The sequence below is a fragment of the Pseudophryne corroboree genome, chromosome 4 (genome assembly GCF_028390025.1).
Source record: "Pseudophryne corroboree isolate aPseCor3 chromosome 4, aPseCor3.hap2, whole genome shotgun sequence".
Lineage (NCBI taxonomy): Eukaryota > Metazoa > Chordata > Amphibia > Anura > Myobatrachidae > Pseudophryne > Pseudophryne corroboree.
The window spans coordinates 272,483,374-272,505,213 of NC_086447.1; the positions used below are offsets into that span (position 1 = coordinate 272,483,374).

The 21,840-nt window shown below is 44.0% G+C and overlaps 1 protein-coding gene across 2 annotated transcripts in view; it reads right to left on the bottom strand.

The window, feature by feature from the left end:
- Window positions 1-21,840, bottom strand: part of VEPH1 (ventricular zone expressed PH domain containing 1) — a 988,289-nt gene that overhangs the window by 455,346 nt on the left and 511,103 nt on the right. For both annotated transcript variants that reach the window (XM_063916128.1, XM_063916129.1), the window contains exons 8-9: window positions 15,853-16,065; window positions 3,630-4,006 (exon numbers count right to left, since the gene is read on the bottom strand). In XM_063916128.1, the coding sequence (XP_063772198.1) occupies window positions 3,630-4,006; window positions 15,853-16,065 (590 nt within the window). The remainder of the gene's footprint in view (window positions 1-3,629; window positions 4,007-15,852; window positions 16,066-21,840) is intronic.

Consider the following 21,840-nt stretch of genomic DNA (forward strand, 5'->3'; position numbering starts at 1 on the left):
TTTCTAGGTATGAAGCAAACTCAGAAGTAAATGAAAATATTTGTGATATAAATACTGAGGACAGTTTCTGGATGATTATATCCATAAATAGGCATAAAAATGTATTGTGTTCAACTTTGAGGATTTTTTGTTTCTGGAGAAAAAATACAGGGCATAATTCAGACCTGGTTGCTGCAGCGGCAGCGATCGCAGGCTGAAGCCCTATGCAGTGTGTGCATGCGCAGCAGCCGCACTGCACATGCACACACAATGAGATACAAAGGCATCTCACCTGTGCGATTGGCTCTGCCTGATTGACAGGCAAAGGCGGTCGCGTGGTGGTCTGGGGGTGCGTCGGCAGAGTTGGGATGGCATTGCGGCGGCGTTGGGGGGGGGGGGGCGGCTGGATAATGCAGGCGTGTTTGGACTGTTTGCATGCAGCTGCTGCAGTGAAAAACATGGCGGGTAGCTGGGAGGCAGGGAGCTACTTGGCAGGTGCGAAAGCATCCCTGCTGTGCAATGCTTTGACACGGCTGCGCGCGCGGTTGGGGGTGGAGGCTAGGTCCTGGGCGGACTAGCTCCATGTTGGCCATCCCCTAGCATGCCTAAAAATGTTTGCACATCTACGATCAGGTCTGAATTAGGCCCACAGTAAAGATCATGATAACTACAAATTGGAACCATTTGCAAAGGGGGAGAAAAAAAAATACTGTTTCATGATAACAGGGCAATGTTTTATGTCTTAGCTGAAGAAACTCTCTAGGCCTGCTTCGTTCAATATAAAAATGAGTATTAAACAGATCGGGTGGTCTTCAGTTTGCCAGTGGCCGCGCTCCCGCCGACCAGCATACCGGCGCTGGAATCCCGACCGCCGGCATACCAACATCTTTTCTCCCTCTTGGGGGTCCACGACCCCCCTGGGGGGAGAATACGTGCGCCACCGTGCCCGCAGTGTTGCAAGCGCAGCGAGCCTGCAAGGGTCTCATTTGCGGTCGTCCAGCTGTCTGTATGCCGGCGGTCGGGATTCCGGCGTCGGTATGCGGGCCGTTGGGAGCCCGACTGTCGGCATAACATACTACACCCAAACAGATCTGATGCTAATTGTCGTACATGCAGTCCAGCTGTCCCCTCACTCTCATGATTAAACATGATTGGCAGGATGAAATGGTGCCTGAGTTCGGGAGGCCATGCGGGAATGCCGGGTAAACTTGAATGTTTTTTAAAGGGGCAATCATTTACAAGGCAAGGTTTTGCCTTGTGAGTGCCCTTTTAAAAATATGTCCGAGCCCGCCGGGCATCATTACATCTGGCCCCATGTGTAAGAGGATGAACGTGTGATATTATTAGAGTTTTGCACAGAGTGCTTCTTCAGGTTTTTTTTTTGCCCATCACATGTCAAGGTGCATGCCTACTCTCCACAGTCAGGACACAGCTCTACAAACTAGAAGTGCATGTGGGTTTGTAGAGGGACCAGTTAAAATCAGAGAGTGCACCTTGATGTCCATTTGTCAGACCACCAAGGCTCACCATCCAAAGTAAGGATGTTTTGCTTACCTAACAAGGATGCTCATAAATAAGATCCACAGACTTTGAGGCTGATGCAGAGTTTGAATGCAACTGTGTCTCAAATTACAGACATAATATGTATTCACTAAAAAGCCACAATTGAGGATATTTGAAAACCGGCAACTATGGCAGAAACGTCTGCATTTGTTCTGCAATTTCTCTCCCCCATCTCCTACCCCTCTACACGTTTTCTTTCCATTAGCAGATATTTGCCCTTATTTATCAATGAGTGATACATTTTACTGTGAGTGATAAATTGCACCAGCCAATCCGCTCCTAACTGTCATTTTTCAAACATTGGGCCAAATGTAATAGAGTGACAGTTTCAGAAAGTGAGAGATTTGGTAAGGTTTTGCAGTTTTTTTTAAAGTGGCAATCATTTGCACAGCAACATTAACCTGGTTTTGCAGTGTAAATGATTGCCACTTTAAAAAAAACTGAAAAACCTTACCAAATCTCTCACTTTCTGAATCTCTCAATCTATTACATTTGGCCCACAGTCTGTAACATGGCAGGTAGGAGCTGATTGGCTAGTGCAATTTATCGCTCACAGTGAAATTTATCACTCATTGGGCGGGATTCAATTCTTTTCACCCCTTTCTACACCCGTTCTGTTTCTGCCTTCGGGGGCATGGTATCATTATTTCAGCTTGCTGCCCTTGGAGTAGCGAGGCACCCAATCCTTCACACGGCTAAACCTGATTACTATGGGCGCGTTATGCATGATAACGGGGATCATTTTAAACAGGAGATTGGGCGTGATATATCATTTGAATTCCACCCAATGATTGTAAATGAAAATTGCCGTAAGTCTTACAATGCATCAGTCTCAATATGAAACCAGATTCTTCCACATTACATTTCTTTATGTTATACAGTATGTCAGTGGAAGCTCTCACCAAGGGACATGATGCTTGTTCTTTATGGAAAATCTGAACAACTTCTGTTTTAAAAACATTTATACAGTACTAATATACCCTTTTCAGACAGAAAAGTCTGAAAATCCCGGCAATTACCCGGCATTTCAGTGCTGGGTCGTTTTGCCGGGACCTACCTAACCCCCCTTTCACACAGACATGCAAATTACCGGATCGAAAATTTCAACCTGGTAATTTGCAGATCAACATGGGTATTTTGTCTGTGTGAAAGGGTCAACCCATGTCCTAATTCCCGGGTCTCCGACCCTGGTAAATTCCTGTGTCGAAGTTCCGGGAATTAAAACACGGGTTGACCCTTTCACACAGAAAAAGGACCCGCGTGTTTCATGAAATTACCGGATGGAACTGCTTCACCCGGTAATTTCATTTTCTGTCTGAAAAGGGTATAATTAACAAAATGATAGAAAATGTTTCTGAAACATATACTATTAAAAGTTAAAGTATGAGCTTTTAGGCAGAATGCTAACCATGTGAATTTAGGGGATGCAATCAATTTACCTACAATCAAAATCCCGACGGTCGAAATCCCGACAGCAATTGACCGACGGTCAAAATCCCAACAAGGTCAAAATCCCGACATGGACAAAATACCGACATTTAAAATACCAACAAGGTTAAAATACCGACAGGTCAAAATACCGACATGATTTTTTCATGATTTTTTCATGATTTTTTCATTGAAACCGACTTGTTCATACTTTACCATCCCAGTGGACCTGTAGGGGGAATATAATAGTGTGCCGAGCACAGCGAGGCACCGTGCCCGAAGCATGGCAAGCGCAGCAAGCCATGCGAGGGGACGCGGTACACTTATATGGTGTCCATGTCGACATATGTCGACATACACAAAAACAATGAAACCGGCATGTCGGTATTTTGACCTGTTGGCATTTTACATGTCGGTATTTTGACCTTGTCGGTATTTTAAATGTCGGTATTTTGTCCATGTCGGAATTTTGACCGTCGGTCAATTGCTGTCGGGATTTCAACCGTTGGGAATTTGATTGGAGGTATTTCATACCGATCCCGAATTTAGTAGGTAAAATATTTTTAGGTACATACAACACATCATTCTGCATCATCATACTGTTTAAAATGTCAATGGCAATTATATTTTATAACTAAATCAATGGTTTGGCAGCTTACCTTCAATGACACACTGGTCAGGCACTGGAATTTTCTTCCCCATTTCAGTAACATAGTTTTTTAACTCATTTATATTATCCTTCAGATGCAGAAATAGTTTGCCATGTTCATTCTGATGTTCTTTAATTACTTCTAAAATACTTTGGTTTTCTAGATTTGGCTCTACAATGCCTTTTGTTTCAGTACAATTCTTAAATGGAACTAAAACTGTTTTTTCCTCTTGAGAGTTTTCACTGTTGGAGCCAGATGGTAATATTTCATCGTCTTGATTTAGAAACATATGTGAAAAAGACATTAGGCCAAGAACTTCTGAATTTTCAGTGTCTTGACCACTATCCAAACATTTTCTGCTTGATGAATTCAATACATTTTTTGACCTGTAACAAGACACACAAGAATATTAAAAGGACATTTAAGGTAAAGTGTACTGTATTTCAGGGTACTATATACAGTATGTGGTATACTGTGTCTCATTGGAGAATAGGCAATGTACTATCTTTAATTATACTGCACAATTATGCTTGACATGCATTCTCTGCATGTTAAGGAATGAAAGGACAGCAGGCTTGTGTTCCTTAAGTACTGTATATATTAAAGAGGAAGCAATAATAATTATTGGTGCCATAATATGACTTATATGAGACTTATCACATTAATTAACCAATTTTAACACTCTGTATAGAATAGAACTCAAGATCTTGTTCTATAGCTTCCATAATTACAAAGACACCAATGTGTCTAGATTTTAGTCTCTTTTTTTCTCTCTCTAAAATAAAGTATGGATTTATACACTGATCAAACCTCAGATCACCCCAATAGTCTACAGAGACCAATTACCGGAACACAAAGTAATTGCACCAGTTTCACTTTCAATGCTGCACAGTCTACTGTGCCCAGATGCCTATGTTCCATCAAACAAACAAAAACAAGATGCCATAAACTGTGCATGATATCATAGTTGGGTTTGCATTGTGCCTTTAATTTGTAAAATGCACCCTTTTAGAGCAATATATAGTAATGTCAGTTATAGTCCAAGGGGATGATTCAATAATCCGCAATGGCAGCAAAGTGTCTCCTGGAATTCGTTCTGGTGATCGTAATGTGATTGACAGGAAGTGGGTGTTTCTGGGCGGAAACTGGACGTTTTATGGGTGTGTGTGAAAAAACGCTACCGTTTCTGGGAAAAATGCGGTAGTGGCTGGAGAAACGGAGGAGTGTCTGGGCGAACGCTGGGTGTGTTTGTGACGTCAAACCAGGAACGACAAGCACTGAACTGATCGCACTGGCAGAGTAAGTCTCGAGCTACTCAGAAACTGCACAGAGAAGTCTTTTCGCAATATTGCGAATCTTTCGTTCGCAATTTTGATAAGCTAAGATTCACTCCCAGTAGGCGGCGGCTTAGCGTGTGCAAAGCTGCTAAAAGCAGCTTGCGAGCGAACAACTCGGAATGACCCCCTTAGTTGCCATTCATTTCTTCCTAGCACTCTATAGGGGTGGTCTTCAGTATGCCGACTGACGGGATCCCGGCGCACAGTATACCGGCGCCGGAATCCCGACAGCCGGCATACCGACACTTATTCTCCCTCGTGGGGGTCCACGACCCCCCTGGAGGGAGAATAAAATAGCGTGGCGCGCGTAGCGCGCCACCGTGCCTGTAGCGTGGCGAGCGTGGCGAGCCCGCAAGTGGCTCATTTGCACTCGCCACACTGTCGGTAAGCCGGTGGTCGGGCTCCCAGCGCCGGTATGCTGGTTGCCGGGAGCCCGACCGCCGGCATATCGTAGTGAACCCCTCTATAGAAGTGTGCATGAAAATGACCAATATTAGGTTACTTTGCACAGCTGGACATTGCCAAGAACTGTAACTACAAAAAGTAGTTAAAAGAGTGGAGAAGTGAGCCAGTGGAGAAGTGCCCACGGCAACCAATGGCATGGAGAAGTGAGCCCGCGGGGAAGTGCCATGGCAACCAATCAGCATTGAAGTTACATTTATAATTTGCATACTATAAAATTATACAGAGCAGCTGATTGGTTGCCCAGAGCAACTTCTCCACTGGCTCACTTCTCCACTCTTTTCACTGCTTAGTACATATCCCCCTTAGTACCTAACATATGAAGTATTGGGAAACATACTTGCCTACTTTTTGGACCCTTCATTTGGAGATCCTGGGAAATACACCCATAGGCAAGTGCTGGTCCTAACACATCTCTAAATCTGACACCCACACCCACTCCACTGTGCAATGATTTACGTACTCAATAAAAAGAAGGATCGGCGAGATCTACTCTCATGAACATTCCAGGAGTATATACAAGTGTGAAAGGGAGACAACATTGTCACTCTCTCTTCTCCTGTGTTAGTTGCTGTAGTCTACTGTATGTCCACACTGACAAAAAAAACATTCACTGACATTCACAAAACAGGAGGTGACAGGATATTGTTAAGTATGACATTTTGGCAGGTACTAAAAGAGCTGTGAGCTGTATTTATTGTTGTGATACGCTGAAATATGGATTTCTACGTTTTGGGGCTTGCCAGCAAGTTTCCCTTAATACCAAAGATTACATTTCAGCCCAGCCATATTACAATGGGAAAAAAGTGCTTAGTAGGACAAAATTACTCACAAATATATTGGTTTAAGAATCAGTAAATTGTTTGAGCATAAAAAGAGTATAAATGTAAGATTGGTGTAAATTGTAGAGATGTGCACCGGAAATTTTTCGGGTTTTGTGTTTTGGTTTTGGGTTCGGTTCCGTGGCCGTGTTTTGGGTTCGAACGCGTTTTGGCAAAACCTCACCGAATTTTTTTTGTCGGATTCGGGTGTGTTTTGGATTCGGGTGTTTTTTTCAAAAAACCCTAAAAAACAGCTTAAATCATAGAATTTGGGGGTCATTTTGATCCCAAAGTATTATTAACCTCAATAACCATAATTTCCACTCATTTTCAGTCTATTCTGAACACCTCACACCTCACAATATTATTTTTAGTCCTAAAATTTGCACCGAGGTCGCTGGATGACTAAGCTCAGCGACCCAAGTGGCCGACACAAACACCTGGCCCATCTAGGAGTGGCACTGCAGTGTCACGCAGGATGGCCCTTCCAAAAATCACTCCCCAAACAGCACATGACGCACAGAAAAAAAGAGGCGCAATGAGGTAGCTGTGTGACTAAGCTCAGCGACCCTAGTGGCCGACACAAACACCTGGCCCATCTAGGAGTGGCACTGCAGTGTCACGCAGGATGGCCCTTCCAAAAAACACTCCCCAAACAGCACATGACGCAAAGAAAAAAAGAGGCGCAATGAGGTAGCTGTGTGAGTAAGCTAAGCGACCCTAGTGGCCGACACAAACACCTGGCCCATCTAGGAGTGGCACTGCAGTGTCAGGCCGGATGGCCATTGCAAAAAATACTCCCCAAACAGCACATGACGCAAAGAAGAAAAAAAGAGGCGCAATGAGGTAGCTGTGTGACTAAGATAAGTGACCCTAGTGGCCGACACAAACACCTGGCCCATCTAGGAGTGGCACTGCAGTGTCACGCAGGATGGCCCTTCCAAAAAATACTCCCCAAACAGCACATGACGCAAAGAAGAAAAAAAAGAGGCGCAATGAGGTTGCTGTGTGACTAAGATAAGCGACTCTAGTGGCCGACACAAACACCTGGCCCATCTAGGAGTGGCACTGCAGTGTCACGCAGGATGGCCCTTCCAAAAAACATTCCCCAAACAGCACATGACGCAAAGAAAAATTAAAGAAAAAAGAGGTGCAAGATGGAATTGTCCTTGGGCCCTCCCACCCACCCTTATGTTGTATAAACAGGACATGCACACTTTAACCAACCCATCATTTCAGTGACAGGGTCTGCCACACGACTGTGACTGAAATGACGGGTTGGTTTGGACCCCCACCAAAAAAGAAGCAATTAATCTCTCCTTGCACAAACTGGCTCTACAGAGGCAAGATGTCCACCTCATCATCATCCTCCGATTCATCACCGTGTACATCCCCCTCCTCACAGATTATCAATTCGTCCCCACTGGAATCCACCATCACAGCTCCCTGTGTACTTTGTGGAGGCAATTGCTGCTGGTGAATGTCTCCATGGAGGAATTGATTATAATTCATTTTAATGAACATCATCTTCTCCACATTTTCTGGAAGTAACCTCGTACGCCGATTGCTGACAAGGTGAGCGGCGGCACTAAACACTCTTTCGGAGTACACACTTGTGGGAGGGCAACTTAGGTAGAATAAAGCCAGTTTGTGCAAGGGCCTCCAAATTGCCTCTTTTTCCTGCCAGTATACGTACGGACTGTCTGACGTGCCTACTTGGATGCGGTCACTCATACAATCCTCCACCATTCTTTCAATGGAGAGAGAATCATATGCAGTGCCAGTAGACGACATGTCCGTAATCGTTGTCAGGTCCTTCAGTCCGGACCAGATGTCAGCATCAGCAGTCGCTCCAGACTGCCCTGCATCACCGCCAGCGGGTGGGCTCGGAATTCTGAGCCTTTTCCTCGCACCCCCAGTTGCGGGAGAATGTGAAGGAGGAGATGTTGACAGGTCGCGTTCCGCTTGACTTGACAATTTTCTCACCAGCAGGTCTTTGAACCCCTGCAGACTTGTGTCTGCCGGAAAGAGAGATACAACGTAGGTTTTAAATCTAGGATCGAGCACGGTGGCCAAAATGTAGTGCTCTGATTTCAACAGATTGACCACCCGTGAATCCTTGTTAAGCGAATTAAGGGCTCCATCCACAAATCCCACATGCCTAGCGGAATCGCTCAGTGTTAGCTCCTCCTTCAATGTCTCCAGCTTCTTCTGCAAAAGCCTGATGAGGGGAATGACCTGACTCAGGCTGGCAGTGTCTGAACTGACTTCACGTGTGGCAAGTTCAAAAGGTTGCAGAACCTTGCACAACGTTGAAATCATTCTCCACTGCGCTTGAGACAGGTGCATTCCACCTCCTATATCGTGGTCAGTTGTATAGGCTTGAATGGCCTTTTGCTGCTCCTCCAACCTCTGAAGCATATAGAGGGTTGAATTCCACCTCGTTACCACTTCTTGCTTCAGATGATGGCAGGGCAGGTTCAGGCGTTTTTGGTGTTGCTCCAGTCTTCTGTACGTGGTGCCTGTACGCCGAAAGTGTCCCGCAATTCTTCTGGCCACCGACAGCATCTCTTGCACGCCCCTCTCGTTTTTTAAATAATTCTGCACCACCAAATTCAAGGTATGTGCAAAACATGGGACGTGATGGAATTTGCCCATATTTAATGCACACACAATATTGCTGGCGTTGTCCGATGCCACAAATCCACAGGAGAGTCCAATTGGGGTAAGCCATTCTGCGATGATCTTCCTCAGTTGCCGTAAGAGGTTTTTAGCTGTGTGCGTATTCTGGAAAGCGGTGATACAAAGCGTAGCCTGCCTAGGAAAGAGTTGGCGTTTGCGAGATGCTGCTACTGATGCCGCCGCTGCTGTTCTTGCGGCGGGAGTCAATACATCTACCCAGTGGGCTGTCACAGTCATATAGTCCACAGTCTGCCCTGCTCCACTTGTCCACATGTCCGTGGTTAAGTGGACATTGGGTACAACTGCATTTTTTAGGACACTGGTGAGTCTTTTTCTGAGGTCTGTGTACATTTTCGGTATCGCCTGCCTAGAGAAATGGAACCTAGATGGTATTTGGTACCGGGGACACAGTACCTCAATCAAGTCTATAGTTGGCTCTGCAGTAATGATGGATACCGGAACCACGTTTCTCACCGCCCAGGATGCCAAGGCCTCAGTTATCCGCTTTGCAGCAGGATGACTGCTGTGATATTTCATCTTCCTCGCAAAGGACTGTTGGACAGTCAATTGCTTGGTGGAAGTAGTAAAAGTCGTCTTACGACTTCCCCTCTGGGATGACCATCGACTCCCAGCAGCAACAACAGCAGCGCCAGCAGCAGTAGGCGTTACACGCAAGGATGCATCGGAGGAATCCCAGGCAGGAGAGGACTCGTCAGAATTGCCAGTGACATGGCCTGCAGGACTATTGGCATTCCTGGGGAAGGAGGAAATTGACACTGAGGGAGTTGGTGGGGTGGTTTGCGTGAGCTTGGTTACAAGAGGAAGGGATTTACTGGTCAGTGGACTGCTTTCACTGTCGCCCAAAGTTTTTGAACTTGTCACTGACTTATGATGAATGCGCTGCAGGTGACGTATAAGGGAGGATGTTCCGAGGTGGTTAACGTCCTTACCCCTACTTATTACAGCTTGACAAAGGCAACACATGGCTTGACACCTGTTGTCCGCATTTCTGTTGAAATACTTCCACACCGAAGAGCTGATTTTTTTGGTATTTTCACCAGGCATGTCAATGGCCATATTCCTCCCACGGACAACAGGTGTCTCCCCGGGTGCCTGACTTAAACAAACCACCTCACCATCAGAATCCTCCTTGTCAATTTCCTCCCCAGCGCCAGCAACACCCATATCCTCCTCATCCTGGTGTACTTCAACACTGACATCTTCAATCTGACTATCAGGAACTGGACTGCGGGTGCTCCTTCCAGCACTTGCAGGGGGCGTGCAAATGGTGGAAGGCGCATGCTCTTCACGTCCAGTGTTGGGAAGGTCAGGCATCGCAACCGACACAATTGGACTCTCCTTGTGGATTTGTGATTTCGAAGAACGCACAGTTCTTTGCTGTGCTTTTGCCAGCTTAAGTCTTTTCATTTTTCTAGCGAGAGGCTGAGTGCTTCCATCCTCATGTGAAGCTGAACCACTAGCCATGAACATAGGCCAGGGCCTCAGCCGTTCCTTGCCACTCCGTGTGGTAAATGGCATATTGGCAAGTTTACGCTTCTCCTCCGACGATTTTATTTTAGATTTTTGAGTCCTTTTTTTACTGATATTTTGTGTTTTGGATTTTACATGCTCTGTACTATGACATTGGGCATCGGCCTTGGCAGACGACGTTGATGGAATTTCATCGTCTCGGCCATGACTAGTGGCAGCAGCTTCAGCACGAGGTGGAAGTGGATCTTGATCTTTCCCTATTTTTGGAACCTCAACATTTTTGTTCTCCATATTTTAATAGGCACAACTAAAAGGCACCTCAGGTAAACAATGGAGATGGATGGATACTAGTATACTTATGGATGACGAGTGACTGACGACACAGAGGTAGCCACAGCCGTGGACTACCGTACTGCGTCTGCTAGTATAGAGATGATAATGATATAAAAAATATATATATATCACTACTGCAGGTATATATAATATAATGACGGACCTGCTGGACACTGTCAGCAGACTCCTAAACTACTAGTATGAAGAAGATAGAAAAAAAAACCCTACCACAGGTAGGTATACAATTATGGACGAGCACTGACGACACAGAGGTAGCCACAGCCGTGGACTACCGTACTGCGTCTGCTAGTATAGAGATGATAATGATATAAAAAATATATATATATCACTACTGCAGGTATATATAATATAATGACGGACCTGCTGGACACTGTCAGCAGACTCCTAAACTACTAGTATGAAGAAGATAGAAAAAAAAAACCCCACCACAGGTAGGTATACAATTATGGACGAGCACTGACGACACAGAGGTAGCCACAGCCGTGGATTACCGTACTGCGTCTGCTAGTATAGAGATGATAATGATATAAAAAATATATATATATATCACTACTGCAGGTATATATAATATAATGACGGACCTGCTGGACACTGTCAGCAGACTCCTAAACTACTAGTATGAAGAAGATAGAAAAAAAAACCCCACCACAGGTAGGTATACAATTATGGACGAGCACTGACGACACAGAGGTAGCTACAGCCGTGGACTACCGTACTGCGTCTGCTAGTATAGAGATGATAATGATATAAAAAATATATATATATATCACTACTGCAGGTATATATAATATAATGACGGACCTGCTGGACACTGTCAGCAGACTCCTAAACTACTAGTATGAAGAAGATAGAAAAAAAAAACCCACCACAGGTAGGTATACAATTATGGACGGGCACTGACGACACAGAGGTAGCCACAGCCGTGGACTACCGTACTGCGTCTGCTAATATAGAGATGATAAAGATGATAGAGATGAACAAAAAAAATATAACACTACTGCAGGTAAATATTTATATAATATAATGAATGACGGACCTGCTGGACACTGTCAGCAGAATGCGTTTATAGAATAAAAAAAAAAAACACCACAGGAGTGTTTAACTTTTTCAGGCAGACAATATACTGGTGGTCACTGGTCAGTCACACTGGCAGCAAAAGTGTGTACTGTACTCCTGCTATAACTGCACCCCAGTCTCCCCCACAATTCAGCTGTGTGAGCAGTGAGCACTCAGCACAGTCAGATATACATAGATGATATTATCATGCAGCACACTGAGGCTGAGCACAGATATGGTATGTGACTGTGTATCGTTTTTTTTCAGGCAGAGAACGGATTATATTAAATAATAAAGTGGTCAGTCACTAGTAACTAACTATCAGCAAAACTCTGCACTCTGAGTACTCCTAATGCTCCTCAAAATTACTAAGTAATCAACTCAAGTGTCTCTATCTACTAACGGAGAGGACGCCAGCCACGTCCTCTCCCTATCAATCTCAATGCACGTGTGAAAATGGCGGCGACGCGCGGCTCCTTATATAGAATCCGAGTCTCGCGATAGAATACGAGCCTCGCGAGAATCCGACAGCGGGATGATGACGTTCGGGCGCGCTCGGGTTAGCCGAGCAAGGCGGGAAGATCCGAGTCTGCCTCGGACCCGTGTAAAAAGGCTGAAGTTCGGGGGGGTTCGGATTCCGAGGAACCGAACCCGCTCATCTCCAGTAAATTGTATAGCAGGGTGGTAATCAGGGTGAATTTGTTGTACTGTACATGTTAAGATGTGTTTTAGGACTTTTGCAAGCTTGGGGTACTGTAAATTAAAAAAAATACACTTATACGGTAAGTGGATGTGGGTCCTTATATGTGGATTGACTTGGAATCATTCCATATTTAATACGGATATTGAGCAACTGAAAATAAGACACCAGTTGGATAATAACAACACGTAGACATACATTTTAAACTTTATCACACAATCTTTATTTTTCATCTTCACTTCCATGTATGTTAAGTTTTGTGATTTTAACCTCTATTTTTCACTGTAATGTTTGACAAATACAGTATGTGAGTAATAATCAAAATATTTTATTGAGAAATAAGTTACGTTTTATTATTTACTCTCTCCTGTGCACCCAAGAAACGGTTCTTTTCTTTAGTTTTTTAAGCAGTTGTATCAATTACTGTATCAATTATCTATCAAAGTATAGGGGTATATTCTCTTATCTGACAAAACATTGAGTGTGGAGACACATAACCGTGCTCTTATAATTGATTATAAGTGTGCAGATACACAACTACTTTTTTGTACTGTCAGCACAATCGCAAGAAGCAGGGAAACATGTAATGAAAGTCATGCTCTGTGCCTTTCTATGTAGATGCGTGCCTCTACAGGAACCCCACAAGCTTGAAAAGGTTGCTTTTGGGGCTGTGACTGTGCCTCCCCCTTGACCTTTTACCCTGGGCAGAAGAACTGGTTGCACACCCATCAATAAGATTCAGAGTCAAGATTGACATTAATGCACCAAGCTTAAGCAGTAGGGGGCAAAGTTGATAAATTGTTTATTTGATACATTCTCTGTAACCTGCCATTACAAACTTGGCCCAGATAGCTACTGCCATTCTAGCCTATAGGCAACATTTCTCCAACTTTTCTGGAAAAGGATCCGGTAAGTTACTATACACTTGCAGCCATCATTGAGAAAACTGGTTCCTAACCTGAAAGTGAAGTGATAGCACCAAGAAGGGCTCATATTAGAGTCTGTGCCTCTTCGTGAGCCCTTCATACAGTAAATATACCCATAAAAACACTCCAAATCACAGCTTTATTTGGCAATAAGGAACTTACATTTTTTTTTGGGAAATATTAATAAATAACCCCTTAGTATCAAGTTGTCAAGATAAATAGTGATGTAATTGAACTAGCTCCTGTGGACTGATGGAGAAGTTATTACTATGGAACAATTTCTGAAAGATTTAATTAGCGGTGATGAGGAGATGCCCAAGACAAAATGGTAGATACATATATACAGCCCCTGAGGGTTTTTTTTAAGGACATAGGAGCACAACACCTTGAGAAAAACACCATGCATGGCGTTGAAACGTTGGTGATGGAAATGCCCGCACTTTATCTAAAGATGCGAATATACTTTTTTCTATTTGAAAAAAAATGCTGAGTGCGACCTGGTTCCTCTACTATTGAATGGTAGAGTATTGCAAAATACCTCCAGGGAACCTTTTCTGGAATATGATATATAAGGAAGTTGAATATTACAGGAGTGCCAAGTATCCAACGCGTTTTGTCCCTGTTGCATCACGTGCCTAGACTTCATCAGAAGTGTGTTGCCCCATTGCCCTGATGTTCTATTTATACCACTACTAATGACTTAATTGTTTACCGCCCACCACGGGCTTAATTCTCGCCACTTCCGGGTGCACCAAACTAAAAGGTACTTTGCTTTCTAATTCAGGGAAAGTCACGGCTCCCACAAGCACGATGACATCACACCGCTAGTCGCCGCTCCCACAAGCGCAATTACGTCATGTCGCTGGCTGCGTGGTGCACCTCCCGTGAACGGGATGACGCAGTGGCGCTAATAGCGGGATGATGTCAAGATGCTGGCCATGTGTCCCATTTGTCCCACCCATGCATGTACAAGGGGAATAGCGGTCACAGTGCCGCCTCCTCACTCTTGCACAGACAGGATGCCCGGACCCAGAATGACCCGCGTCCACCATTTTTGTGAAACCCATAGACCACGGGAAATTAATGCATTGTTCATGTCATCACGCTCGTGGGAGTCGCAACCAGCGGTGCTACATCATTGCACTCGAAGGAGCCATGACTATCCTTGAATTATCCTTGAATTAGAAAGCAGAGGTACATTTTTGTTTGGTGCACCCGGAAGTGGCCTGAATTAGGCCCGAGGTGGGCGGTAAACACCCCCCCCCCCCACCAATTAAGTCATAAGTAGTGGTATAAATAGAACATCAGGGCAATGGGGCAACATACTCCTGATGAAGTCTAGGCACATGACGCCACAGGGACGAAACGGGTTGAGTACAACAGATTGGATCTACCTACTGCATATCAGGTAAGCTGTGTTTGCTTTTTATAATGTACGGGCATATTGTGTTTTTAGAAGCCAATAAATTTTGTTAAACTGTATTACACTATTTTGGCTACCTCTTCCATTCCTCTATGTTCAGCATTGCTGGGGACCGGAAATTCATGAGGTTTCATTATTGAATAAGAAATCAGATAAAAACACACCTTGCACACCGATTGCAGTTACATAGCTTTACTAAACTTCAGCATTACAAGTAAAGCGGGGAATTCATGAGCTGGATCATTCTATGGTCCCCAATCACATCTTTGCAGACTTTTAGCAAATATGTAAAGCTAATTTCTCCAATATCAATGGACACCAAAAGAATTATAAATTTGTTTAGTATTTTCTATCCTGAAATTGAAATGTTCAAATGTGGAAGAGTTTGTAAATGTAGATTATCCCTGTATGACCTAATGGGAAAAGTTTCTTAGAAAAAGAATGAGAGTTGTCTTTTGTTAAAACATTTTAACAGCAGTGCAAGAATCTCCTGTCTGGGTGTGTCTTCCAGGAGATTATTTGATCAGTTCACCACTAATTGTGTTATGATGTCAGCTAATTGAGGAATGATGACTAGGAAAGAATATCACATAACAGTTATTTCCACAAAGAATATAAATTAGTTCAGTGCAGAAAACATAACTGACAAAAAAAAAAATGTATTTCAATTAAATTCTGTGTTATTTCGTAAGCACTGATGCATTGTTTTACATAGTGGTTAGTGCTGTGCATTCAGGGGAGTGCTATACAAACAAAATAACCTAATGATGTCAAAGAGTAGATACTGATGGTCCACCCTAAATAAACCTAGTTGTGGGGAACAGCTGATACATAACATAATTGAATAACAATTGTAACTGCTGGTGGTAGTGAAAACTTGAGTGACTACTGTAAGGCAGAAGTCTTAATATCCACAAATCCTAATGATTTCATGTTAATAAAGGTTTCATAAGTGACACGTAACTACTGTATTCATTTACCTATTGACTGCAATGTCTTTTCCGTCTTTGTTGGATAATCTTGCATTGTTAAACATGCTAGGTGAGCTGGGATCAGTGTTATTCTCTGCAGTCTGGTTAACTCCACTTTGAACATCTACTTCCATTTTTTCCTCTCTGTTTCCATCATGAAACAAGGTTTGACGGGCATCATGGACATATAAAGACGGTTCGGTTTGGATATTGTTTTCTTTCCTGGGTAAAAAAAGATGTATGTATAAAGGAACATGTTTTGATACAATACATCACATGTTTTATATGGGGGGAAATGTCAACAGGTCACTCTCCAAGGTATCTTCTAATTTCCCAATAACTGAAACAATACCGAACATGTTATGCCGTATATTAATAAAATGGCATCTTTAAAATGTGGTTCACAGGTCATAGTACATAGGCACAGCCAGGGTTGAACTGGTCCACAGGGGTACAGGGGAACCCCCGGTGGACCCCACTACCAGCAGGCCCACATCCACCTCTAGGGATCAGGATCCAGGTTTTGTGCTTGAATTATTCATTATACATGTGTTACATTATACTGTATAGGACTATGGAATTTTTTCAACAGTGCATTCCTGCATAACTTGATACATTATCCAGCATGCAGTATTTACTATATACAGTATATATATTTATCAAGTAGCCCAGACCATACATTCCCTAATGGTTAGCCAAACCTCTGTGGAGGCTGACCACCCCCCCTAAACATGGGTCCCTTCCACTGCATTCCCTGGTGGGCCCTTCATGTCCGACACTGGATACAGCGCTCCATTCATACAATTTTCATGTCTTGTTTTAACATTCTGCTTATAGTTTTCATTTAGCATTTTGGGCAATTTATATCTAGAGCTACAAAAATGACCAAAAATATGCAGGTAGGTTACTTGGCTTCTGATAAAATTCAGCTTAGTGTGTGAGTAGAGACTGAATGGTTAAATATTCTCTGTAAAGTGCTGCAGAAAATATGTGTGCACTATATAACTATCGGATAACAAATAATGATGTGCTAATCATTGTGCAGTGTAACTGGGCCAGGACTGGAAACACTTTAGGCCAAAACACATCAGCAAAACATGAACAATTTTGCAGCCAAATTCAGATTGAGGTGAATATTTGCATTTTTTTTTTCAATTTTAAAAAGTGGTTTTTGTTGATAACATTACAAAGAAAGTGAATAATAATTATGTTTTGTGAAGATACAGGGTTACAGAGCACTCAGGCATGGTGGTAGATGATAACCAACAGCGGTTTATTGAAAAGAATAGGTAATAAACAGCTCAGCACACTACTGTAATCCAATTCCACATGACAGTCCCTACAATCCCTAGCAGAGCATTACCTCTAGCCTAGGACCTGTGACTAAACTCTCCAGCCCTTACAAAGCCCACCTATAACACACTCGTCAACCCACCCAATGGGAATGCCCTGCCCAGGGGAGTTACAAAAGGTTCAGATTGGTGATGTCTTTGCAATATCCAGCCCCCACTACCTCCCTCATCTCTCAGGTGACACCCTGCTGGGACCAACTCCTGGCTGTCTGCATAGCTCACTATTGGGCAATAGGGAGTAAACAAAAAGGATAATGGTACCTTACTATAAATGACTCAACCTTTGAGGGTCCTATGTGGTTTAAGTAAACAAAAGGAAGCTCTAATGCTAACAAGAATACCCCACATACAGTGTAACAGATAACATAACACAATCTCATATATTACTAATATTAAGGCTGGTTCAAATACAATATGGGGGTAAGCAGCAACATGCTATGGTGACATGGGGATGAAAAATTAATATTCAGCTGGATTTGTTACATGTATTAAAGTTAGAGATAAGCGGGTTGGTTCCCAGAGGACCGAACCCCCCCAAACTTCACGCTCCAAGCCTGGATCCAAATCTGGCTTAGGAATTCTTGCCAGACTCAGAAACCAGAATAATGCAAAATGTCATCATCCTGTTGTCAGATTTTTGTGCAGTATCTGGATTCCACATATAAACAGCCGTGCCTCGCCGCCATTTTCACTCCGGACTTGGGGAGTGAGGGAGACAGACCTCTTTATCTCTGTGGGTGGTGGGGTTAGTGTGTGCTCTGTAGGGGTGCTTCTCCTGTTACTGTGGTGTACCTGTGCTACTACCGGTGCTGTCCTGGCTGTCAATGGTGTTTCATGTGCTGTAGCTGTACATGGGTGTTGCTGTCCTGGCTGTCACTGTATTGTACAGGGGCAGAGGCACTGTCCTCCTGTATGCTGTAAAAATCCAGGGGAGACGTTGTTAAAATAAAAACACACTGGTCCTGTATGCTGTAAAAATCCAGGGGTGCAGCTGTTAAAATAAAAGCACACTGGTCCTGTATGCTGTAAAAATTCAGGGGTGCAGTTGTTAAAATAAAAGCACACTGGCCCTGTATGCTGTAAAAATTTAGGGGTGCAGCTGTTGTTAAAATAAAAGCACACTGGTCCTGTATGCTGTAAGAATACAGGGGTGCTGGCCCAGTTCTGTATGCTTTAAAAATTCAGGGGTGCAGCTGTTGTTAAAATAAAAGCACACTGGTCCTGTATGCTGTAAAAATACAGGGGTGCTGGCCCAGTTCTGTATGCTGGAAAAATTCAGGGGTGCAGTTGTTAAAATAAAAGCACACTGGTCCTGTATGCTGTTAAAAATTCGGGGGTGCAGCTGTTGTTAAAATAAAAGCACACTGGTCCTGTATGCTGTAAGAATACAGGGGTGCTGGCCCAGTTCTGTATGCTGTAAAAATTCAGGGGTGCAGCTGTTAAAAAAAACCAATAGTCCTGTATGCTGGAAAAATTAAGGGGTCCAGTTGTTAAAATAAAGGCACACTGGTCCTGTATGCTGTAAAAATTTAGGGGTGCAGCGGTTGTTAAAATAAAAGCACACTGGTCCTGTATGCTGTAAAAATACAGGGGTGCTGGCCCAATCTTGTATGCTGCAAAAATTCAGCGGTGCAGTTGCTAAAATAAAAGCACACTGGTCCTGTATGCTTTCAAAATAAAGGGGTGCTGGCCCAGTTCTGTATGCTGTAAAAATTCAGGGGTGCAGTTGTTAAAATAAAAGCACACTGGTCCTGCATGCTGTAAAAATTCAGAGGTGCAGCTGTTCTTAAAATAAAAGCACACTGGTCCTGTATGCTGTAAGAATACAGGGGTGCTGTGAAAATAAAGGTGCCGTGTTCTGTGTGCTTTAATAAAAAAGGGGTGCTGTCCTGTGAAATGGAGAACAAGAATTTGGAGGAAAAAACAGTGGAAGATCAGGAACCACTTCCAGTTCCCAGTCCTAGTGCTGAAGCAGCGGCTTCCACCAGTCATGACATTGACAATGTAATTCCATCAACGTCGTCTGCTAAGGCCGATGTCCAATGTCGTAGAGGGCATGTAAAATCCAAAAAGCAAAAATTGATTATTAGAAAAAAAAAGAAATTATCTGATGAGAAATGTAAAATTGGCAATATGCCATTCACGACACAAAGTGGCAAGGAAAGGCTAAGGCCTTGGCCTATGTTCATGACTGGTGGCTCAGCTTCTCATGAGGATGGAAGCCCTCCTCTTTCTCGAAAAACTAAAATAAAATAAGCTTAATAAAGCACAGGAAAAAACAACTGTGCATTCACAGATATCACAAATCCCCAAGGAGAGTCCAATTGTGTCCCCGGTTGCGATGTCTAGGCCTGACCTTCCCAAGACTGTATGGAAAGAGAAGGCTCCTACCACCATTTGCACACCCCCTGCAAGTGCTGGGAGGAGCACCGCCAGTCCAGTTGCTGATATTGAGGATGTTACTGTAGACATACACAAGGATAAGGAGAATATTGGTGTAGCTGGAGCTGAAGAGGAAGTTGACGATGAGGATTCTGATGGTGATGTGGTTTGTTTAATTGAGGCACCGGGGGAGACACCTGTTGTCCGTGGGATGAAGAAGCCCATTATGATGCCTGGGCAAAATACCAAAAAAGCCACCTATTCGATGTGGAATTATTTCTCCACAAATCCGGACAACAGGTGTCAAGCCGTGTGTTGCCTTGTCAATCTGTAATAAGTAGGGGTAAGGACGTTAACCACCTACTGTAGGAACATCCTCCCTTATACGTCACCTGTAGTGCATTCATCAGAATTCATTGTCAAGTTCAGAAACTTTGGGTAAGAGCGTAAGCAGTCCACTGACACCTAAATCCCTTTTTTCTGTTGTACCCAAGCCACACCACCAACTCCCTCAACGTCAATTTCCTCCTCAGTCAGGAACGTAAGTAGTCCTGCAGGCAATGTCACTGGCATGACTGTTGAGTCATCTCCTAACCGGGATTTCTCCGGAGGATCCTTGAGTGGTACACCTACTGCTGTTGCTGCCACTGCTGTTGTTGCTGCTGGGAGTCGATCGTCATCCCATAGGGGAAGTCGGAAAACCACTTATACTACTTCAACTAAGCAACTGACTGTCCAACAGTTGTTGAGAGGAAGATGACATATAACAGCAGTCACCCTGTTGCAAAGCAGATTACTGAGGCCATAACAACTATGCTGGTGTTAGACGTGCGTCCGGTATCCGCCATTAGTGCAGTGGGATTTAGACAGTGTTAGGGTCTCCTGCTCTGTGCTGCCACGTCGTCATGGCAACCGGGAGACAAGTGCTAGCGGAGTAACCTGAGAGTAGCTGATACTCCGGTTCGGGTCTTTTGCTGTGCAGTGGTTACAGGCTCTGTGCACGGCAGGGGATCCGGTGCTGGTTTTTGTGCTCACAGTCTGTGAGGTCTGAGTGGGGCGTGGACAGCACCTGCTATATAAACCCTCTTCTCAGGTTAGGCAGATGCTGCTGAATCTTTGTTGGTTAGTCAGTTCCTGAAAGCTAGCTAGTACTGTGTAAACTTTGTATTTGTTTGTTGCTTACTGCAAATAGGCCTTGGGATTTGGTATTACACTCTGCCAATCCAGACCTAGCAGTAAGACTGGAGTCAGTCGTTTAACCTGCTGGGGTTCTTTTGCTACTCTGTGAACCTAGCAAGTTTGCGGCTGTATTCTCAGACTTGCCTGCCAAAATCCTTTCTCACTGTGCAAGGTGTTCAGGTGTCAGTTTAGTGGCAGTAAACTGAACCAGTGCACTGCAAGTGAGGACTAGGATTGTGGAGACTCTCCTTGTTCCATCTCTGACCAAGGAGTTTACTGCCACACCCGTTGGTAACCCTTTAGGGTTTTGCTGTTGCCCTTAGCAACAGCATTTCGGGTTCTCTACGTATTAAATCACAACATCTCGCTTCTTTCCATCTGAGCATTCCTAATACTAGGGAGACACCCAGTTTCTTAGCCTTTGGGCTTCTCTGTTCACTTTGTGTTTATTTTGTTACCCTATCACCTTCTGTGTATGTAATGTCATATTCCCCAGTCTGTCTGTGAGTTCATTTGCTTTGCATCCCTCTCCGTTCAGACACCAGTACATTCCTGCTGGCACTGGTGTGCAGAACATATTCAGCAGCCCAATACTCCTGTTGAAATTTTGTGGGAATATGGAGCATACCCCTCAAAATACTTTGCAACAGGTGGTCGATCAGGTGCAGGTCCTGACTCGACAATTTAATGATTTGTCCATTAAAATGCACACCTCGCAGGCCGCTGGCGGAGCTCCCGCAGCAGCAGTACCTTCAGGGGTTAAGGAGCCGAAAGTAAATCTCCCGGATCGTTTTTCTGGAGATCGCTCGCAGTTCTTTTGTTTCAAGGAGAGCTGCAAGCTATATTTCCAACTTAGGCCTCAGTCTTCTGGGTCGGAGATTCAGCGGGTGGGCATAGTGATTTCCTTGCTACAAGGAGACCCACAGGTCTGGGCATATGGGTTGCAGCCTGACTGTCCGTCGCTTAAAAGTGTTGATGCTTTTTTTACGGCACTGGGCATGTTGTATGATGACCCTGACAAGACGGCCTCAGCCGAGGCTCAGATTTCGATCCTTAAGCAAGGGCGAAGGCCAGTTGAGGTTTA